The 16,505-nt window shown below is 31.0% G+C and overlaps 2 protein-coding genes and 2 pseudogenes across 8 annotated transcripts; 1 reads left to right on the top strand and 3 right to left on the bottom strand.

The window, feature by feature from the left end:
- Window positions 1–719: 719 nt before the first annotated feature.
- AT3G44516 lies at window positions 720–1,266 on the bottom strand (annotated as a pseudogene). The gene has a single exon.
- A 1,358-nt stretch (window positions 1,267–2,624) lies between these two features.
- AT3G44510 (alpha/beta-Hydrolases superfamily protein) lies at window positions 2,625–5,841 on the top strand. 5 transcript variants are annotated; one of them, NM_001203079.2, is made up of 4 exons: window positions 2,625–2,954; window positions 3,326–3,537; window positions 4,567–4,828; window positions 5,340–5,841. In NM_001203079.2, exons 1-4 carry the CDS (start codon window positions 2,802–2,804, stop codon window positions 5,688–5,690), a joined length of 978 nt encoding a protein of 325 aa, NP_001190008.1. In that variant the 5' UTR covers window positions 2,625–2,801; the 3' UTR covers window positions 5,691–5,841. The 5 variants fall into 5 exon arrangements, with proteins under 5 accessions (NP_001190008.1, NP_190037.2, NP_001326140.1 ...); NM_114319.4 differs by having other exon boundaries at window positions 3,314–3,537; NM_001339148.1 differs by having other exon boundaries at window positions 2,753–3,058; window positions 3,314–3,537.
- A 2,018-nt stretch (window positions 5,842–7,859) lies between these two features.
- Window positions 7,860–12,524, bottom strand: AT3G44500 (annotated as a pseudogene; the record flags this gene model as incomplete). The annotated part of the gene is made up of 14 exons: window positions 7,860–8,018; window positions 8,121–8,369; window positions 8,457–8,558; window positions 9,038–9,119; window positions 9,197–9,438; window positions 9,520–9,582; window positions 9,689–9,745; window positions 9,836–9,943; window positions 10,026–10,148; window positions 10,230–10,265; window positions 10,373–10,747; window positions 10,859–11,047; window positions 11,098–11,387; window positions 12,182–12,524.
- Window positions 12,525–15,341: 2,817 nt separating this feature from the next.
- hda17 (histone deacetylase 17) lies at window positions 15,342–16,462 on the bottom strand (the record flags this gene model as incomplete). The annotated part of the gene is made up of 6 exons (NM_114317.2): window positions 15,342–15,628; window positions 15,712–15,778; window positions 15,858–15,956; window positions 16,051–16,121; window positions 16,206–16,296; window positions 16,388–16,462. 6 exons carry the CDS (start codon window positions 16,460–16,462, stop codon window positions 15,555–15,557), a joined length of 477 nt encoding a protein of 158 aa, NP_190035.1. The 3' UTR covers window positions 15,342–15,554.
- Between the last annotated feature and the right edge of the window lie 43 nt (window positions 16,463–16,505).

Below are 16,505 nucleotides of genomic sequence, written 5' to 3'. Positions count from 1 at the left end.
TTCTTTCGTAAGCTTTACACGCTAATAGATGATCAAATCTATTATCTTACAACTGAATTACATACTGTTTTCTTTCGTAAGCTTTACACGCTAATAAATGATCAAATCTATTATCTTCCTTGGAGATATCTCCAACCGGACTGCAAAACACCAAATACTGTATAGTGTTCATAATACTCCAATCGAACGGTATAAGCAACACCAAATATTTTTTTTTAGTGTTTTGTGAACAGTATTACATCATATTTGGTGTAATACTGTAGTTCACAAAACACTAAAAAAAATAATAGTATTTTATTCATGTTTTTGATTTAGTATTATATTTAAATTGTTGTTTTTCACTAAAAGACAAATACACTATCATTATTTTTGGGTGATTTTATTTTTATTAATATGAACTTTTATTTATAAGTAGTATGATATGAAATAGTAAATTCAGACAAAAACATTTAATTAAAAAATACAAACAAAATATTTTTCTTGTAGTTTCAATTTATCGATTGCAATTTTATATTAATTAAGTTAAAATAATTTAGTTATAAAATAAGTTGTGTATATCAAACTATAACAAAAATAAAGAAAATATTTTGTTTAATAATATAATAATAAAAAGTAATACTTTTAGTGTGAAATTTGGTGTTATTGTTGGAGATGATAAAACAATTGAAACACCAAAACACCATATTTGGTGTTAAAATTTGGTGTTTTGGTGTGTTGTGGTTGGAGATGCTCTTATCCGTCTTCTTCCTTTATCCAACATGATCATCTTGTTTGGCTATCGTCTTTTGACGAAACTCCAATAATCGTTAAAATGATCCTTGGTTGCGATCCATCTTTTACATAGTTTCCCATCAAAACATCTCCAACAACAGGAGATGGAATCTTTCTTGGCTATAGCTTGTGCCCATAATGGCTGAAATGGTTAATACCATCTTCTGAATCTCGTTCCATGTAGATATTCCCAAAGGTCCGATAATTGATGAGCGTTCATAATCCTTAATCAATAATAATATCCAAGGAAAAGGTTTGCAGAGATATATTCATAACATCAAAGATAACATGTTCTCTACAGTCTCCACCATATCCTTAGACACTGCCACGAACCGGTGCTATGAACCGGTGAATGCATGAAACATCACTCCAATTCGCCTTCACTGTCAATCCCAATACCCAGATCAAATATACAAATTACATCACTGTATAGTACCACTTGGCAGAGGGAAATGACAACTATCGAAAACGCCACTTCATTCTTGGGCCAATGACTTGTACATTTTATAAACGATCAAGTCAAATATATCACAATCAAACACGAATAAAAGCCATATTTCCTCATAAAATAACTAAAAGTCACATTTTACTCATAAATTAACTAACCTATTCATGTTATTTCTACGTTGACTCAAACTAACTTTATCCAAGAACAAGATGAACGATAATCAGGAACTCAAGATTCATGTTTTTAATACATGACTTAAATTAAGAAAATTTTTACTGTAAAAACCTAAGACATTCAACCAAATATGATCAAAGTAGGGATTAAAATGAGAAATTTGAAAACTACATGAAGCCACAAATGTCATATTCTCAACTTGGCCGATCTACCAATCTAGAGACTGTGGATCGTTTATGAAATTTCCTCCGATCTTTGACCTCCCATCCTCCGTGCACAACTTCTTTATCTAGAACGTGGGACGAAGCAAATGAATATCACAAAATATTGCAAAGCGGAGAGGAAGAGTAGGATCAGGCCCGGCCCAAGGCTAAAGCTCATGAAGCTGATGCTTTAGGCATCACAGATATATTGTAAAAGTTGAGGACATCATTCCAAATTTAACTTGTGGCATAGTGGTACAACTGTACTAAAACGTCCACGAGATGACTGGTTCGTGTTCTTTATTTTCCTTTTTTTGGATTTTTCATTTAAGTTTTGTTTGTTAGTGGGCTTAAAAAAAATTTTGCTTTAGGCATGGAAATTGTTTGGGCCGGCCCTTAGTAGGATGTTAGCCAAAAAAAGAAAAGAAATTAAGCTTAATGAAAAATATGATACACACTAGAATTGGATTCTCAACCCTTAGGCCTTGGTGCATGGCTGGCTTAGAATAATTTCAAACCTAAAAAAAGAAAAAATATATTTAGGTTTATCTACAAAGACAATATATAATTAAATTGTATAAAAGTTTTTGAATGATTTTATTTTAAAGTTTGGCATTTTTATAGTGGAAAGGGTTTGGAGTTAACTAGTATTACACCACAACTATGGTCCTAAAAGCAATACTAGTGTTCTCGGTTGATAGTTTTAAGTCAGGGCCCGGATTTGCCTAAGTGAATTGCCATGAGAGCAACCCAAATGGAGCACTAATTTTGAACACTCGTTTTACAGCTTTTTTTTTACCGCACCATTAATTATTTACGAAACCGCCTAAGCAACACTAAACAATTCTGAACCGATGAAGACTGATGTGAATATCTATACTAAGATAACTATTGATTTGAGTGAATATGTGTTCAATTCTTTAAATTGTCCTTTCTTTCTCTGGCCCCCTGGCTTTCTCCTTCAAAGTAGTAGTCCGAATATTCCAGTGATTCTTGAAATATTCTATTAAAAAGATTCATAATCGAACCAATAAGGGAAAACCAATTATGTTTATATAAAATAAAATAATACTATTCAACCGTTTAATAATTAGAATAATGATTCTACTAACAATTCCAGCTAGATCTACCTTCCCTCCTTGTCCTAATGCTTAACATATTCTTCTTGATCTTCTTCGTTTTTCTTCTTCACAAGGTCAACAACAATGGAGGAACATCTTCAAGGAAGAATCAAACTTCACGATGGTAGATACTTGGCCTACAAGGAAAGAGGTGTCCCCAAGGATGATGCAAAGTTCACGATCGTTCTTGTTCATGGATTTGGTAGCTCCAAGGATATGAACTTCAATGTCTCACAAGTATACACTGATCCTTTATTTCCTTGATCCTCTCGATTCCTATATTATATATTTTTCTGAGTCCTTGATCCAAAATTTGTAGTTTTAATCACATATATCCAAAAGTATGTGCTTCAAATTCTGCTTTCTTTTTTGTGTTCAGCATCGTTAGTTTCCATTCCATTACAAGATTCAAGAAACTGACTTCTGGAGATCACATATGATTTTGTAATTGTAATCTTTAATGTGGAATGTTTGAAAAATTAGATGTCTGAAAAGCTAAATTATTTTTCAAGTTTCTAAAGATTAAACAAGCAAAAAAAGTTAGAAAAAGAGATGTTGTTAGAGATATGGTTGAAGACTAATGAGGCTTGTTTTAGTTATAATCTCAGGAGCTTGTGAATGAAATTGGTATATACTTTGTGCTATATGATCGAGCTGGTTACGGAGAGAGCGACCCGAATCCTAAACGTTCGTTGAAGAGTGAAGCCTACGATGTTCAGGAACTGGCGGATGGTTTAGAGATCGGATCCAGGTTTTATTTGATTGGAATTTCAATGGGTTCCTACACTGTTTGGAGCTGCCTTAAACATATTCCTCAAAGGTAAAGAAATCAAATCGATTAAATTAATTATAAATTAATTTATTTATAATGCATTCAAGTCTTGCAAGCCAAAGCCACATGTTGCAAAAAATAATTGCTTGAAGATTGGATAAAAATTGTCAGAGCAAACGTTCAAATTCATATTGTAGGATCAACTGCTTTTTAATCTTTGTTGACATAATCTTTTCTTGCTCTAGATTTAAATCTTCAAAATAGCACATAATTGTTTTTTTACCTAGCTAGCAAACATAATTCTGTTCAACTAAGTACTAACGGTTTAGACCATCTCTAATGTAAATCTCTATTTTTTCTTCTAAAATAGAGTAACTCTAAAATAGAACATAATTCTCTCCGATATATCACTATATGTTACTCTAAAATATAAATAGTGTAAAAAAATAGAGTTACTCTATATATATAGAGCAATCATATTATTTACTCTATTTTAGAGCAGGCCCGACTCTAGGGGTGTGTCAGAGGTGCCAATACAGAGGGTCCTCATATTTATTTCTTAATTTTTGTGTTATAGTAATAGGTTTAGAAGAAGAATACAATAAATATATGTCACATAAGATTATTTTGTTTAGATTTAAGGGTTTAAAGATGGTCATTTTTTTTGTAGCACAGGGCCCAATAAAATATTGAGCCGGACCTGTTTTAGAGTAACATATAGAGTGAGATTGGAGAAAATTTATTCTAAAATAGAGTGGATTTGGAGATGCTGGTAGAGGAACTCTATTTTAGAAGTCTTACTAGTTAGAAATATTTTAGTCTGGTTCATACTATATAATTTTTACTAGTACATACAAAAACAAATCTCGAATCAATCAGGCTTGAATAGTAGACTCGTAGTTAGTACATTGCTTTACACCTTTTGAGTTATGATTAGTGTACTTTTCCGGATTGAACCGATTGATTTGAGCCGTTAACTAAAGAACTTGTTAAGAAAAAAAAAACAGAAATCTTCAAGAATAATATTTATATTAAAATCAGAATTGTAAAGTTTCATAAACATATGAAATTGAACAGGTTAGCAGGAGTGGCAATGGTGGCTCCGGTGGTGAATTTCCGGTGGCCGTCTATTCCAAAGAGTCTGATGCCAAAAGACTACAGAAGAGAAGTGGCGAAATGGTCTGTTTGGATAGCTAACTATTTTCCGGGACTTTTGCAATGGTTGGTGACTCAGAACATGTTCTCTACAACTTCCATGCTAGAGAAAAACCCTGTCTACTTCAACGACCAAGACATTGAAGTCCTTAAGCACATCAAAGGCTTCCCAATGCTCACTAAGGTAAATATTACTCTTTACCAAGAAGACTATAATCCCTTAGAGCTTTTTCCGCTATATTCTTTTAGAACTATTATCTTATTTTAAAATATCACCAAATGTACACCCAATATTTATTGATCTAGGAGACCAAATTATCAAGCCATGCATTTTCAACAATTTAAATACTAAGAGTTTTACTTATTATAATTTATATCATAGTGATTTGTGTTAGTGTTGCCCATAATCTAGATTTTTGAGTTGTAGACGGGCCAAAAATATATAATGTACTCATTGAATTAAGCTTTCGAATATCAAGAGTCATGTTACTTAAATTTGTTTATGACAATTTCCACCAGAATTTTAGTGAGAAAAACATGAAGTGGTTGATAAAGTTGATAGCCTTCATGATTTTTCTAAATTATATATACGTATTTAAATTACAAAGTGTGATATTAGTTCAGAACTAGATATCTTGAAAGAAAATATGGGGTTGCTTAGTCAAATTACGAATACTCATGGGTACTATCAACAGGAGAAGTTACGGGAGCGCGGCGTCTTCGGGACGCTGAGAAGCGATTTTTTGGTAGCATTCGGCGACTGGGACTTCGATCCGGCAGACCTACCTGACCCGTCTCTGTCTGGACCGGAAAAGGGCTCTTCTTCTGTTCACATATGGCAAGGCTACGAAGACAAAGTGATGCCATTTCAGCTGCAAAGATGTTTGTGCCGCAAGCTACCATGGATTAGGTACCATGAGGTCCCTAAAGGAGGCCACCTGATCGTGCACTACGACGGCATATGTGATGCGATTTTGAAATCACTTCTTTTAGGAGAAGATCTCCCAATGTACAAACCAAAAGCTGTGATCACTGAGCCAGCTTAGAGACTAAGTTACTATTCTTAATTTATTCGGTTTCTTGCTTGATTCTTTGATTTTGTTTGACAAAAATCGAATTCTCTTATTTGTAAAATATATATATGTACTTATGAATTTTTCATATCTTGACATATTTATTTTATCCACTACAAAGAAAGGTAAATTCCCTAGCTACGACAATTTCTGTCGAAAATCATGATATGTTTTCAAGGATTTAGATCCGATGGTATTCCCTCGCCTCCTAGCCAACTGATCGACTCTATAAGTTTTGGTATGTAGTAAATCAAAAGTGATTTAATAACACATCACATATTAAGTTAATTGATATTTAAGCTTACTACATATTTCCACCTAACGCCCAATTCCTATAGAAATTCAATGCTTTTTCTAAAAGATTATAACAACTACTAGATCCCGGTATATAAAAAAAGTATTTGGAAAACAAAATATGATTTTTTTCAGCAACAAAAAAGGTTTCTAATTTGGTCATTTAATTCTTATTCTTGTCGAGTTTGGTTAGAAAAATATGCTAACGAAGTTGAATGTTTTATAAGTATAGTCACCATTCATCTTATAGACTCATATTTTCTCTCAAGCTAGACTCAAATACAATGGTCTGTTATGCTTTCATTTGCTTAGTAAGTACGTGGAAGAAACCACCAAAACAATTACTTTCTTAGTAATTAGTTTTCCTTATTTAAAATACTAGATTCTGACCCGCACATATCTGCGGGGTTTCATATTTTAAGAAATGTATTGGAATACATTTTTAGTAAAAGATATTATAGTGTATAAATTATAATATCCATAGAAAAGTGTATAGTGTTATTTATGATAAAATAGCTAATTTGTTTAATTAATTTATATTATTTATATTTTATTTGTATTTTACATAGTAAATAGTAAATAGATTTGTTTCGATTTGCCGAATAATATAGAGATATTTAAAAAATCTGTGTATTTTTGTTAGTTTGATGTATATATAAATTGATTGTTTTTGTTTGAAATTTGATCAATTAGATGATATAATGTAAAATTTACTACGCGGTACACCGTTGGTCGACTTTTTTTGTAACTAAAAATTCAAATTTTAAGATATAGTTATTTTTTAAATATTATTTATTTTGTTTAGTGTTTAAGATTGTATAATTATATTATAATTATTAATTCTAAGATTTCACTCGTTTATTATAGTCCTGTATTAATATCAACTCAAACTCGTTTCACCATATAACTTCATTCCGTAAAATGAAAAATTATTTTGTTATTTTTAAATATTGTTATTCTAATATATAAAAGAATTGAGGGATTGACATGTGGTACATCTTGGATTAATATATTTAAAAATAATTTGTTATTTATAAATTTATGATATTTTAGAATATAAAACTGACTTTTAGTGTATACCTTTCAATAAGATGTAGTTCTTATAATTAAAGTATAATAGTATTTGGTTTGTATATCGTTAAATAGTAGTATTTGTTTTTTTTTTAAACTAATAAATTAGTTGATTTTGGTTAAAAATAAAAAATTAAAGTAAGTTATATTTGTTTTGTTTATTGTTTAAGATTGTGTAACTATAATCTAGTTTCTTGTAATGTTGTGTTGACCCTGAAAGAAAAATCCATAAGAATACGCATAAATAGATAGTAATATTAGGAGATAAACATCATTAGAACATGAAGTAATTTACTTATGAATCTCTCTCTATTGTTTTAAAGAATCGATATTCTAGATTGATTGTGAGGCAATGTGAATGTATGCATAAAATTTATAATTATAAGAGATAGAGTGTACGCAAAATTAGATTTTAATTTGGATTCAATCTTAGCTTTACTGAAAAAACTAATATGAATTGCGGATTTAAAATTTAGGATGACGATTTTTTTTATTTATTTTTTTAAATCTAAAATTTACTATGATCTCAACAATTTTGGTATTTTTTATATTAAACTTATCCTTATGCATTATCGCAAATATGGTAGTTATTATTGTTCGAATACCATTATTAATATGTCAAAATAATCATATTACTATTTGTTCCTAAAAAAAAGTCATTCAAATTTCAAAGAAAGAAATAAAAATATTGTTGTGAATCAATATTTTCTCATTTTGAATATTTGCATTAAAAAAATTTAAATACTCCACTACTTTTTGATTAGAAGTCTGCTACTTCTACAAAATGACTGACCCTAATTCGGTGAAGATGTCAGCAGCCAATTTATTCCTAACGTTTTGAATTATGTTCCCTTCAAGGTTTGAATGGCTGGTATACATTGAGTAGCATTCCATAAACTTCAGCATATATATACCAGACTCTTCATTTCTAGGAGCCTACAACCAAAAACCAAAAGAATTACTTAAGCAAAGAAGTTATAGAAGTCAGGACTTACGGAATATTCATTTCTAAGACTATGATATATTTAAAGAAGTTACCTGAGGAAAAGTGGTCAGGACTTTGATGCTAAATGGAGAGACATCCATGTCTTCTTTTTTGAGGATGTTCCGAACAATGTATGGCATAGCTATAGAGTAGGCATCAACATATTTTTTCTTGACTTCTTCTGTTAAATAAGAAGCTGCACATTCCCATATACAAACTGTCTTCTGTTCCAAGTGGATGAGCAAGGCAACCCAACATTTTCCTTTGATACAGAAAGGAGCCAATATGCACTTGGTTTCTTCCTCTATTATCAGCTTACTGATTTATTCAGACTGAAACTGAAATCCCTCTTTGTTATCCAAAAACTCCATGTATGACTCATCAATCACATTTAAGAAAGACGATCCAACAAATACAACTGATTTGTTTTTGAATAATTCTGGATTGCTTTCCTTCCTCGTTTTCATCAACTCCAAAGCTGCATCAACATGCTAAACACAACAAAAAATAAAAATTATCATATTAGAAAACCCCTTTAAAAATGATTGTAAAAAATGCAAACCCTTTTTAAAATACCTTGTAAATCATTCTACGTCACATACTTATGCTTTTTAACGATTGTAAATCAAGTTAAACACTTTTAAAAGCTTTTAAAATCCCTTGTAAATCATTCTATGCCACTAAGTTCTGCTTCTAAAACGATTGTTAATCAATTAAACCCTTTTTAATAGCTTTTAAAATCCCTTGTAAATCAATCCTTACCACTTTCTAATCCGTTAAAAACGATTGCAAGTCATGTAAATCATTTTTAAAATACCTTGTAAATCATTCTTTACCACTTTCTAATCTTTTAAAATTGTTTATAAACCACGTAACCCTTTTAAAATCCCTTTTGTAAATAACTTAATGATGCTTTAAAAACTATATGTAATTCATGGGTTACCAATTTTACAAGGATTTTTAGACATACCGTTGCTGTGATTGCTTTCCCTGGCGTCTCTAGGGTTGTAAACCACTTTGTATCTACATTATTTCCCGCGATTGATAGTGGCCTACAACAACAAAACAGTCAACAATGATGCTTCTTCCATTATTAAAAAAAACTCACTATCTTACTAACAAAACTCACTTGTTTTTCCTTGACTTCTTCCATTCAGCCAATTTCTCAAGTCTTGTGGCATCAACTTTCGCAAATGGATGCAAAATTGGATGCTTCTTCTTCTCAGCTGTGAAAGGTGCTTGGGTATGAATGGAAGGAACCGTACCCCGCTTACTCTTTCTTTGCGGAGCGGGCTGAAAATTATCATTGTCGCCATCATTATCAGCGTTATCACCATCATTGCCAATATTTTTCCTTTTCTTACTCTGTGCCTATCAAAAATAATAAAAAAATAGATGTTTAAAATACCTTGTAAACAAAATTTTCAAAATCATAATAAATTAGATACTAACCTCTTTCCTTGTTGGAACATGAACATCAGCACTATCAACTTGTTTCTGCCTCTTTCTCGGCACCTAGAATAGTAAAAAACACCAATTAAAAGTACTTTTAAAATCCCTTGTAAATATCATAACAAGACAATTGACAATTTTTAAAAACAGTACTGTTGCAAATACTAACCTGTTTTCTTATTTTAAGATTATCCTCAGCATGAACACTTGGTTTAACTCTCTTGTTCTGAAGTTGCATGAAAGATAAACTTTTAAAGATTTGAAAAAAATATTATAAACACTTGGTTAGATAATACAATTTTTTTTAAATGCTAACCTCATTTCTTCCTCTGCTAACTCTCTTCTTATCCTTTTGAACATCCAGACTTTCTTCAGACAAAATATTGAAATTTGGTGTAGAGGATCGTGGAGTAGGAGACTTATCCTTGAAAAGATAACAGAATGTAAAATTATAAAAAGGATACTAATCATTTTTGTAAGACTTTTAGAGATATAAATTACTGTACTTTTGATGATTCTTCAACTAATTCATCACCAACATCACGTTGGGTGTTTTCATCATCACCCGGATAGCTCCCATACTGTGTGTTTGGCTCTCGGATTGAATCTTCAAATGATTCATTGTCATTCTGTAACAAAATAAAAACAATAAGTCAATCATTAATATAATTAGTAGACCTTTAAAATAGCTTGTAAAGATTTTCAATTACCTCTGCTTTTCTTTCTAGTCCTCCTTCTTCTTCAGCCTGCGAAAAAAAGAGTACATTGTAAAGGTTTACTACGTATTTAACCTTTAAAATACATTGTAAAACCTTTCCTTTCAAATAGCTTTTAAAGAAACATTTACAATTACCTCTGGTTGTCTTTCTACTCCTTCATCTTCTTGTTTTCTTTCTTCATCTTCCTCAGATCTCTGATTATTCTTTTCCTCCATTCTAATGTCCAAAATCTTCTCAATCAGCTCGACTCTCTTGTTAAGATCTTCAAGGATTGTCAAAATCCTGTCAAGCTTCTCGCTATCAGATATTTTGTTATTGATTTTGTTTTGACCTACTTCTTCAAGGGCAGCACAAACATCAACGCATCTTGTATTCCATTCAGTTTTCTTCAATCTGTAGCCCATATTAACTAGTCCCAAAATATGTTGGAATTTTGTGTCGTCTGTGTGGAAATCAGGAACTAAAGACTTGAATTCTTCTGGATTTCCAATAATTGTATTCACCTCCATCTGCGAAGATACAATAACATTACAAATCTTGAGAAAGCAGAACTTCAAATCTAAAAACCATTTAAAGAATTCTGTAAATAGACAAAAGCTTAACTCAGAAACATCATTTACAAGGTTTACGATCTTGAAAAACTCTGGAGTAGTAGTGCTTTTCCACTTCAATATCAATGGATATTCAGATTGGAATTCCTTATCTTTAACTCCATATGCTGCACCAAATGCTGGAACTGCGCTCAACACCCATATTGTTAGCGCTAGTCCAAATCCTCTCAAATCATATTTCTCTTTTGCCCAAGTTTTCTCGTCCATTCTCAGAATTGAATTTGATAGAACATTGAATGCTTCTTTACCCACGGTTGGGCTGTGTACATCTCAAAATCAGAAGCATGCTGCAATCTTGGCAAAGGTATCTTCTCTTTTCCATATGGTGTCAAAAGAATTCCTTCAATCAACACTACTGCAGCAAGACACAACTTTTCTTCATCTTCAACAGCAGGTTCACCTTCCTTAGGTTTTAAAAACAATCGATCTTCGAGATCACCAAGAGTATAGGATCTTTTACTAGCCCAAAAGTATGGTTCTTTTACAGGATCTTTCCCCTTTCGTCGAAGTTCCCTATGAACAGGTTCACATTGAATTCCTGTATGAACAAAAGACAGTGTAGAGACTATTATTACAGGTTTTATAGTAAATACTTTAAAAACGATTGTAAATCATGTTTAACACTTTTAAAAGCTTTTAAAATCCCTTATAAATCATTCAATGCCACTTACTTATGCTTTAAAAACGATTGTAAACCATGTAGACACTTTTAAAATCCCTTGTAAATCATTATATGACACTTACTTATGCTTTAAAAACGATTGTAAATCATGTTTAACCCTTCTAAAAGCTTTTAAAATCTCTTGTAAATCATTCTATTCAACTTACTTATGCTTAAAAAACGATTACTAATCATGTTTAACCCTTAGAAAAGGTTTTAAAATCCCTTGTAAATATTCTATGCCACTTACTTATGTTTTAAAATCGATTGTAAACTATGCAAACACTTATAAAATCCCTTGTAAATCGTTTTAAGACACTTACTTATGCTTTTAAAATCCCTTGTAAACGTGTTTAACACTTCTTTAAGCTTTTAAAATCCCTTGTAAATTATTCTATGCTAGTTACTTATGCCTAAAAACGGTTGTAAACCATGCATACCCTTTTTAAAATCCCTTGTAAATCATTATCTGCCACTAACTTATGCTTCTTAAACGATTGTTAATGAAGTAAACCCCTTTTAAAAGCTTTTAAAATCCCTTGTAAATTATCTATGACACTTACTTATGTTTTAAAAACGATTGTAAACTACGCAAACAGTTATGCAAATGCCTTGTAAATCATTCTACGACAGTTAATTAAGCTTTAAAAACGATTGTAAAACTTTATTACCTGTTGTGAGATAGAACTCTCTCAAGGAGAAACGGATAGGTTGAGAATCCACTCTAAACCAAAGAGTTGATCCTTTTGTTTTCACTCTCTGCTGCATGAGATAGTGAAAGATTTTTCCAGAAAATCTGATTCCCTTCTTAGCCTTCATTTTTGGTCCCAATTCAACTAGAGGACCAAAAAACGAACTTCTAATCTTCTGAAATAAACACTCGCCTAAAGCTTCCTCTACTTTACTAACTAAATTCCAATCCGAGTATTGTTGAACGGTTCCCAGTGCAATAGATTCCTCACCTTCTCTGTAGATTTGTTCAGGCAATGTAAGGATTTCACTCTCTGAATCCATCTGCAAAACATGTTATGAAACAGCGTCAGATCTACTATAAAATTGACTATAAAATCGACTATAAAATCGATTATAAAAACGGTTACCGTCTGATCTATCGATATCTCTGGGGATTGTTTGCGTCGTAGAGAAATGATCTGAATCCTTCAGCGAAGAACAGGTTTATTGGAGAGGAAATTCGTCGGCGATTTTGGGGATTCTCAGAAAGAAAATTCGTCGGCGATTTTGAGTGAAATCGGAGAGGAAATTCGTTGGCGATTTTGAGTGAAATCGGAGAGGGAATTCGTCGGCGATTTTGAGTGAAATCAGAAGGAAATTCGCCGGCGATTTTGAGTGAAATCGGAGAGGAAAATCGGAGAGGAAAACGAAGAACTTTGTGCCAAAAAGAAGAAGTTTGTGAAACCAACGTGAAACCTAATCATTCAGAGGGTAAGACAGTCATTTGGCATATTAGAAGGGGTAGTTTTAAAAATGGCCTTTAGGAAAGGGCACTTTTACAAAAGGTTATTAGAATAAGGGCAGTTTTGCAAATCTCCCTTTTTCAAATAAGGGTAAAATCTACATATACATTTTTGCAGTCATTTTAACAAATAAATCTTAGACTTCGAACTTATTTACGACTCAATGCCACTGAGTATATTTTTTTCAATTGACATTTTAAATCAAATATTTACCTAACAAAAATATTGCCTAAAATCTCTCTATATTAACTCCACCATTACTTCAAAAAAAATCTAGCATTACTTCAAAAATTATCATTCCTAAAATCTCTCATAAGTATTTATTAATTTTTGGTTTTAATTTGCTGTAAAATAAAATCGGTTTTAATAATACAAAATCTTTTAAGGTATGAATTTCTTTCCATATTTATTTAATAATTCGTTTTTTACAGCATCTAATATTTCGTTTATAAATAACAAATTAATTATTTAGCATTCAAGAAAATTTCTTCTAATCTATCCTTTAATTATATTGACTTTATTGATTTTTTAAATATATATGAATAGAGATTCAAATCTTCCATATATGTTTATCATCTTCTAAGGAAGTTAAACAATTATTTTCTGAATCTAAACTAAAATTTAGGAAACTAAACATATAAATAAAATCGTTTTAATTATTTTCTAAGCTAAACTATATTACACTCTGATCTTTAGTTTGAATCATTCATTTTCAGTGTAATATAAAGAATCAATCTCATATTTTCAGTTAGTAAAATGTACATGTATTAAGATAATATTATTGTTTCAAATAATGTTACAAACTACCCAATTTAGGCTATTAAATGACGTGAAATACAGGTAGTCCAAAAACTCAAGTACATATCAATCACAAATTATGACTAAACTTAATATTTATTTATAACATTATCTACATTAAAAAAATTGAACTACATTTTGTAGAGTTATTTTGTTTAATAAGAATTACAAAATATGTCATTACGTAAAAAGCAAAAAAATATTAATTTTTGAAATAGATTATTGAAATATTAAAACTTATAAAAAGTAATATCTCACGAGAGTTATATGGTGGGACGGGTTTGGATCGATATTAATACAAATTTATAATATCATCAACCAAAAGTAATAATACGGTTTAAATCTTGTTTTAATATTTTATCAGCATCAGTTTTTTTAATTGTACATATATAAAATTATTAACTTTAATACACAAAAAAATCGTAAAATCTAACATTATTGTCTATACTAATAAAAAAAAATTGTCCGTCGTACCACATGTTAAATCCTAAAATTGTACACTAAATTATATATATATATATATATAAGGTTTTTATATTCAAAAAAATACAAAATAATAGGTTATATAATAATGATAATCAATTAAGCATATTACATTTTGATTTTTTCTAAAAAAAATATAGCCCCGCGGTATACCGCAGGTTAAAATCTAGTGTTCATTAAAAGTTAAAAGGCTATAAATAAAAATAGACTACATAATGGGTAGAATTAAAAAATGATAGTCTTGGAAAGACATTCCTAACAATTTGTCTAATTTAAGAATGGTAAAAAAAAAAAGTATAATCCATAGACGGTTTTGTCCGCTCCATCAACTTTAATCATTTCAGACCTTAGGTTATATTTTCCAAATTTGAAAATCCTAAACACGAAAAATAATTGATCAGACAAACTTGAAAACTTCAAACTCCAAAAAAATAAATAAATAACCAAACCTTTTTCTATAAAAAAATCTCATATATTTAATAGAATATCTAAAATTATAATGTTAACTTAACCATGGTTAACAAATTTAACCCTAGGGCTTAGATTCTGACCACCTCTATATAGAAAAAAAGAAACCCTACCTCGTCGCAGCCCCCAATAAATACCTCAGCACAAGGAAAACAACTCTTTTCAGTTCCATTGCTTATCATTTTCTCTGTTTCTTTATTCATTTGTGTTTTCGTTTTACATTCTTTCTAATGTTTTTTATTTAACATCGAGTCTTATGTTGCTCGATATATATATATCCATCTGATTGCAAATGATGAGTTAAATCACCATTGATAAAAGAAGCTCAATTGAGCAGTGTTGGAAATCTAAAACTTCCATGACTCTGATGCAAATTTGGATCAAGAAAAATCATATCCTTGATCTTTTTGTTTCTGTTCTTTCTCAGATTTTGTTAATAATCACTGAATTTTGCTTTTCAAATGTATTTTTCTGTTTAATCTTAATAATTCTCTGCGTATTTCTCACTAGCGTTCTTAAATCTATTTTTTCTATTAATCTTTAGTGATTTTTACTAACAAGGCTGCCTAAAAATAAAATTGAATTTGATCAAGTGCAAATTGTACTGTACAATATGTAACGAATTTGATCACTATATAAGTCACAATGATGAGAAAGTGAACCAAAAAGCTTCATTCATATACACCAAGACGAAAACATGAAGAAGATGGAATCAATCAGAAGTGGTTTTGGTGCCCCATAGCCGTTAAAGTGTTGATATCATTACAAATCTCATAACTAAACAAAAAAAATTAACCAACAATTTCTAAGAATCGATGTTTTACGATGCATCGTTATCGTTGTCTCCATCGAAATATTCATCATCCCTCTGGATCTGCTTATCCCGTGAACGCTCTGAAACATTCCATATATAACATTAGTCACTAAGAAAACAAAGGGACTAAAGTAGAGCCTTGAAGGTGGTTATCGATACTTACGATCCACACGTACATCCGGATTTTGTTCGTCTTCATCAAAATCCGGTATGTAGAAATCCGGTGGAACCTAAGAGATTCAAGTAAAAAAACTGATCAGTGTTAGATTGATAAAAGCATCAATTTGTCCTATGATGATCTGAGTTTACCTCCTGCATCTGTACGCTTGGAGCGTGTTGAATGTATCGCAAATTCTCCAAAATCTGCACTTTGATGGAACTGATGTATGATTTGGTATTAAGATTCTCCTGTTTTCATTTCAAACACAAAAAATGATTCTCAATCTCTCTTTAGATTTTGTTAAAGCAATGAGGAACTATAAGTTACATAAGAGCTCCTTACAATGTGACCACCCGGTATCTTCAAAGAAAAATCCGGCGCAAAATACTTTATGTAGTCGTTTTCAGAAATCTCTGCAGAAACAACTAACCCCTGAGCTCCAAAGACTGCAACATTAAACTTTCTCTGACAAAATATTGAAACAAACTTTTAATAACCATTAGGAAGTTCTGTATCCAAAAGAATGCCAGTCTCAACGGTCCAACAACGAGCTACATTCTCCTTTGTGTATCCTCCACCTCCTGTAACCTAATAAACAATCGGAAAAAAACTGACTTATTCGTAGAGGAACTTAATTACAAAAAGTCGTACTAGATATAAGTCAAGAGAGATTAGATACCAGTAAGGGAAGATTGAACTTCTTCACGAATTTAACACATTCAGCATGTCCTGTGAAAAGCATAGAGAAAGCCATTTCAAAACCCGATTCGCAAAGAAATTAGCAAACGGGAGATTTT

This window comes from Arabidopsis thaliana, chromosome 3, assembly GCF_000001735.4.
Source record: "Arabidopsis thaliana chromosome 3, partial sequence".
Classification (NCBI taxonomy): Eukaryota; Viridiplantae; Streptophyta; class Magnoliopsida; order Brassicales; family Brassicaceae; genus Arabidopsis; species Arabidopsis thaliana.
Note: the sequence above shows the minus strand (reverse complement) of the source record. Positions and strands in the feature narration are given on the sequence as shown.

Coding starts and splice junctions, on each gene's coding strand:
- AT3G44510 (NM_001203079.2), top strand. CDS start 2,802: ATGGAGGAACATCTTCAAGGAAGAATCAAACTTCACGATGGTAGATAC. Junction 3,538..4,566: donor CTTAAACATATTCCTCAAAG/GTAAAGAAATCA, acceptor GAAATTGAACAG/GTTAGCAGGAGTGGCAATGG. Junction 4,829..5,339: donor GCTTCCCAATGCTCACTAAG/GTAAATATTACT, acceptor TACTATCAACAG/GAGAAGTTACGGGAGCGCGG.